General features: G+C 34.4%; 2 protein-coding genes across 2 annotated transcripts in view; both read left to right on the forward strand.

The window, feature by feature from the left end:
- Nucleotides 1-450, forward strand: part of LOC118334732 (macrophage mannose receptor 1-like) — a 15124-nt gene extending 14674 nt beyond the window's left edge. The window contains exon 32 of the mRNA XM_035670785.1: nucleotides 1-450. The gene's annotated coding sequence lies outside the window, so the exon portion shown is untranslated.
- A 2076-nt stretch (nucleotides 451-2526) lies between these two features.
- Nucleotides 2527-5595, forward strand: part of LOC118334472 (macrophage mannose receptor 1-like) — a 17202-nt gene continuing 14133 nt past the window's right edge. The window contains exons 1-5 of the mRNA XM_035670388.1: nucleotides 2527-2596; nucleotides 2979-3335; nucleotides 3726-3893; nucleotides 4464-4619; nucleotides 5075-5197. Coding sequence (XP_035526281.1) covers nucleotides 2527-2596; nucleotides 2979-3335; nucleotides 3726-3893; nucleotides 4464-4619; nucleotides 5075-5197 — 874 coding nt within the window. The remainder of the gene's footprint in view (nucleotides 2597-2978; nucleotides 3336-3725; nucleotides 3894-4463; nucleotides 4620-5074; nucleotides 5198-5595) is intronic.

Raw genomic sequence — 5595 nt, forward strand, 5'->3', positions numbered from 1 at the left:
TTCAATTCAATTTATTTTGTATAGCGCCAATTCTAACTAGATAGATTCTGTTACTTTGGCGCAGAATCTATCTAGTTGGATCCACTATACTCTGCTGTATCCCCTACTGATGTATTACACGTTGATGCTTTATTAGTGTTTTGGCTTTGTTTTTTGTTTTTTTATCTATATATACGGTATATATTCAGTTATTTAACAATATGTCACTAAGTGCGAGTTTCAATGAAGTTGGCAATGTCTGACCTCATGGAACAGAACAATTTAGGCTCTAGGATGTCTCAATGGGAATGATTGGTATTTGATTTTGTCTTTTAAATCTATGATTGAATGTATATAATTGTTAAATGTTGTGCTTATGCTAACTAGATGCTGTTCATGGCTTGTACTCTTTAAATGTGTGGAAAAAACTGTCACTGTTAAATAAACATTAAACTTGGTACTAAACAAAAACGTTTTAGTTCTTGTTGAAAAGTGTTTTCAACAACATATAAAAGCATTTGGTTTTTTTTTTTTAGTTGTAAACCTTTATTTGTTCATCATAGCTGGGTTTTTTTTACCAAACGTATTGGGTTCTGTATGCTAAGTACTATTCTACTGTAACTATTGAAGTACTATACTTCTTGGGACATTCATGGAATGTCTTCTTTGATAATTCAATTCAAGTATTTACAGAAGTTCAGACTTCATCTGAATCAAGAACAGACTGTCAGCATTTTGATGGCTTCCTCTTTTTTTGCACAAGATTTTAGCCAGTAAAGAACTTCACACAGTAAAACGCTTCTTTTTCTAGAATCCATGTGAATCATTTTTTGCACTTTTCAAAACACAATTTGAATCATAAGTGCTTCTGTCTGTCTTCCCATATAGTTATAACCGACTGGGTCAAAATTAAAATCATTAAGTTACAAACACTTTAACAAAGGGCTTGAATGATGTGAAGTGATGATTATGATTTTTGGGGAGATTCCCTGGGGTTAACTTTTTAGTTAATCTCCTCTTCTTTAGAGGATTTAGATTATTGCTTTTCTCTTTGACAAAATTTTCTCTGCTTGTTTGAGATTTTACTAATTTCTATTAATGTTTTTTACTATTATTATTTTGCTAGTATCAATCCCTAATGGCAGCAAAGGGCAGAGGATGTTATTAGAGGTACGGGTGCCCAATTTAATAAATGTTTTTTTATTTTTATTTATTTATTAATTATATATATATATAAATATATGCCTGGAGTAGTTTTGTGACACTGTAAAAGGGATAGCACAAATAAGCCAGCAGACACAATGGTATCAACACTGCTTGGTTTCTCTCTCTCTCTCTTTCTCTCCCTCCTGGGCACCCTTTGAGATCTGTGCACGCCTACTGGCACAGTTCCATAACAATTTAACTGGAATTCAAAAATACCGTTTTGTACCTCTAGAGAAGATCACATATGTCATAAGAAATAGACACGACACCTTTTTGAGGATCTGGCATCCTTTTATTGAATATATCGAAACTTTACCCCTAACAGCTGTAGACTCTCTGTAAACCTTGAACTGGTTCAATATAACGATCAACGATCAATAATAATGTCCAGGTACAATGTTTAAAGTGTCCTTGACACATCAATCATAATGTAATCATTGTTCCCTTTTTTCTTTTTTTTAATTATTATTTTATTATTGTTGTTATTATATATATATATATATATATATATATATAGTTTATATGTATTTTATCTATTTTCCTAAATAATTTTATTATCTTATTATTATTTATTTGTCTGTCTTATTATTTATACTATTTTGTCTGTGGGAATGAGTTGTACTGTTTTGCATAACTGAAAACTTCAAAATAAAGTATTAAAAAAAACAACAACTATAGGCATGAAAGAAAAGAAGTGCTCTGGACAGCTCTCCAGCTTAATATCCAATAGCCTATCGCATTAACATTGTAGTCGTGACTCATCAATAAAAACAAATCATCAATTTCGTCATAGTTTTAATTATCAAAGATTGATTTTGATCTCATCAACGCCTCGTCTTTGTCATGGAAAAAAGGTTGACGACGATCATTTGTAGTCCTTATTTTCATTAACAAAATTAACACTGCTTCCTGACATGAAGCATAATGTAACTAATTTGACAGCTAGTCGTTACTTTTGGGAATCAGTTTCAATTTGTTGCCATACCTCTACCACTTTATTCTGATTTGTAATTAATATAATTGAACTTGTTGTTTAATACTCAACTGTATTACGACTGACTTACAGTTTCACAAATGCTGTCATTAAGCTCAAAAGGAAACTCTAGAATGCAGATATCAGCATTTGGATTCCAGGAAAAAAAGGGTAATACATGCCCCTCCTACTTCGTCTGAAACAAGATGCTGATTCATTAAATAAAGAAGAAAAAATGTCATGATGAAATGATGTGACAGGATGGGTACACAATATTAAGAGCCCTTCTTCCGACAATCATTTACACAACTCTTAAATCCTCCGTGAGAAATGTATTGATAACATCCTGTAAGATATCTCAATCAACGATGAAGAGAACTGGTACAGCTTTTGTGTTCATCCTCCTCCAAACATTACTGTGTTTGGCTTCTTCAAATGGTACAGTATTCCAACATTTAATTTAAAGTTTTTTGTGGATGTTCTTACTGAGTAAGTATGTCTATATGTACATTAGATGTAAGGATGCACATTGCTTGATATACTTAACTATATGTGAGACTGTTGTGTCCTTTACAGTGTGTCACTGTGTCACCTGTGTAAACCTGTTTTGTAGATTTGTTACAGTTCAATATAGAGGCAATTCTAATTCTAAGAGTGTTGTTTTTTATATTTCTGTTTAGTCTGTGAATTACGGTCATTAACATAAACTCAAATTTACCACAACTGGCGGTGAGACTGGAAAAAGCTGCTCGGAAGATTTTCTGATTTCTTCTGCATACTATCATGAGAACCATGTATTAATTCTTATTTTTCTCTACAGATTCACCGTTTCAACTGACTAACAAGGCCACTGGTTTTTGTTTGCGTAAAACATATAACTACTGTAGTCCCATAGTCTGGACAACTGGTGATCGACTTCTGTTTCCACAAATGAAAAAGTGCCTCGGAGTCCAGGGGAAAAGCGTGGGAAGTGAAGTAACCCTTTATGATTGTGATGAAAACAGTGAACTCCAAAAGTGGGAATGCAGGAATGAGACACTACTCGCTCTCAAAGGCCAAGAGCTTTACATTGAGCTCACTGCAGATAACACAGCAGTCCTCTCCAGAACAACCGGACCCAATAACCACCTAACAATTTTAGGGTCGTCCAGCGGTGCATGCTCGAGAACATACAGAGGTTAGTTTTTTTTGTTTTTGTTTTGTTGTTTTGCCCTCTGGGGAGAAATAAAGTTGAAAGTTGAAGTTGAAGAAGAGGTACAGCATTGTATGTTGTGGGTTTGCCCACACTCATTTATAAATAGTCATTAGCGTGACCGTTTTCTTGTTAATATTAAGAATATTTATTTTTTTCTCTGTTAAGTTTGCTGTATATCCCTGTGAATCAATGTGTGAAAAAGATAAAACCGTCACACTAAATGCAATCCATCCAAAATTTTTATTATTTTAACATCAAAAGTGGTGAAGTAATGTGTCATATATTAGCTTAAAATGTAATTACTAAAAGGCACAGATGTTTTCAAAATCAAGCTATTCTTTGTTTTCTTTTGTCCTTGTTTTGTCCTTTTAGAATATTACACCATCGGAGGAAATGCGAATGGTCGGACCTGTATGTTTCCCTTCAAGTACAAAGACATATGGTTCACAGAGTGCACGACATTTGAATCCCCAGAAAGAAGTTGGTGTGCGGTTGAAACACAATTTGAAAGAGAACTCTGGGGTTTCTGCCCAAGTAACTGTGAGTACTGCCTGTGTGAGAGCTTTATTACTTATCTTTACTGCAGTGAGAGAAGTCAGTTACAGTGCACAATTTATATAAACAGATTTCAATGAAGTGAATCATGTATGCTCTTATAAGCTCTTATTTAGGACCTACCACTAGTTCACATTTTAGTCAGCCTCCAACATTCAGTGTAAACAAGGAGGCATAAATGTGCAACTTGAGGTTATAGAGGGAAAAAATATCTAAGCATTACAAAATTAGGGCTGCACAATTAATAAAAATATTATCAAAATAAGGTAAATGGTCAAAAGCTAGAATTTGTTGATAAAAGGTCAAATATGTGACAAAATAGCATTATAATGAAGTACTATATAGTTCTGCAGAGATAACCTGGCCTACAAATTTCAAGATGTAAGAAAATATGTTGAGTGTTTGGTACAGATCCCAACAAATGTCACATCCTTATGATTAAAATTTTTTTTCAGTGGAAAATTTCATTTGTGATGCAAAAATCGCCATCACAATATCTGCCAAAATAACTGCAATATGATATGATGTTCATATTTTTCTATGTATATTTCACAGCCAAACAACACTGGCAAAAACACCTTACATCAGGAGCATATTACCAGTTCAACACGCACTCCGCTCTGACTTGGTCCCAGGCTGAAACCAGCTGTAAACAGCAGGGTGCCTCCCTGCTCAGTATCACAGATCCTAACCAACACGCTTACGTCACAGGTAAGGTGACACCGACATGTATTGATAAACAGGGATGGGTATCGAGAACCGCTACTAAACCGGTACCAGTTCCTGACTGGTCAGTACCATAATATCAATACTGTCGTCTGTATTTATGTAAGGTTACATAAACAGCAGACAGGGCAAAAGTGTGGGCTTACTTAGCTACATATAATGAAATCAATAAGAGTATTGATAGGTATCAGTATCAATAAGCAGCAATAGTATCAACATATCAATAAAATCATAAAAATACCCATCCCTAATGATAAAGGCAGCTGTATTTGGGCTGAGCAGTGTTTGACAAAAAGCTATCAGTGCTCATTTAATATGTGTGATCCACTCTGTAACAATAAATAGTCTATAATTAACATTTTACTGAATAATTCAAATTTGTGCGTGAATACAATTTTACCATTTTTGTTTCATGCCTTTTTTTCCAAACACACTCAAAGTACTGCTAAGGGCAGGGGGCAGGGGACAGGGGGACAAGCTTTGGACTGGGCTGATCCAGGATACAGAACATGGCTGGCACTGGTCTAATGGGAAGCCTTATCGTTATCTCAACTGGGACAATGGTAAGTTTGTGTTGCTAAGATCACTGTATCTCTGATATATCCCGTCTGTCTTTTATCCTCTCTTGTAGTTGTAGAACTGATATAATTATTGATATAATTTTGCTTAAAACTTACAAACCACAGCAGGGCCCTTGTTACACTGCAGATATTTATGGAAGCAGAGGACTTCTGACTGTTCAGTATATTAGATTTAAGACTCTCATTACAGAAACAGAATTTGTCTAAAGGATGTCATTGTTGCTGTTTGTACACTACACAATATTAAAGTATATATATATATATTTATATATATATATATTTATCAAATATATCCCTGATGTACCCATACCTACGGAGCCCCTGAGGTGACATGAGAAAAAAAAAAAAAAGCATTACGAGATCTTGGCTTTGAAACTCGA

This window comes from Morone saxatilis, unplaced genomic scaffold (genome assembly GCF_004916995.1).
Source record: "Morone saxatilis isolate NCDOM2014 unplaced genomic scaffold, NCSU_SB_2.0 Contig23, whole genome shotgun sequence".
In the NCBI taxonomy this organism is placed as follows: domain Eukaryota; kingdom Metazoa; phylum Chordata; class Actinopteri; family Moronidae; genus Morone; species Morone saxatilis.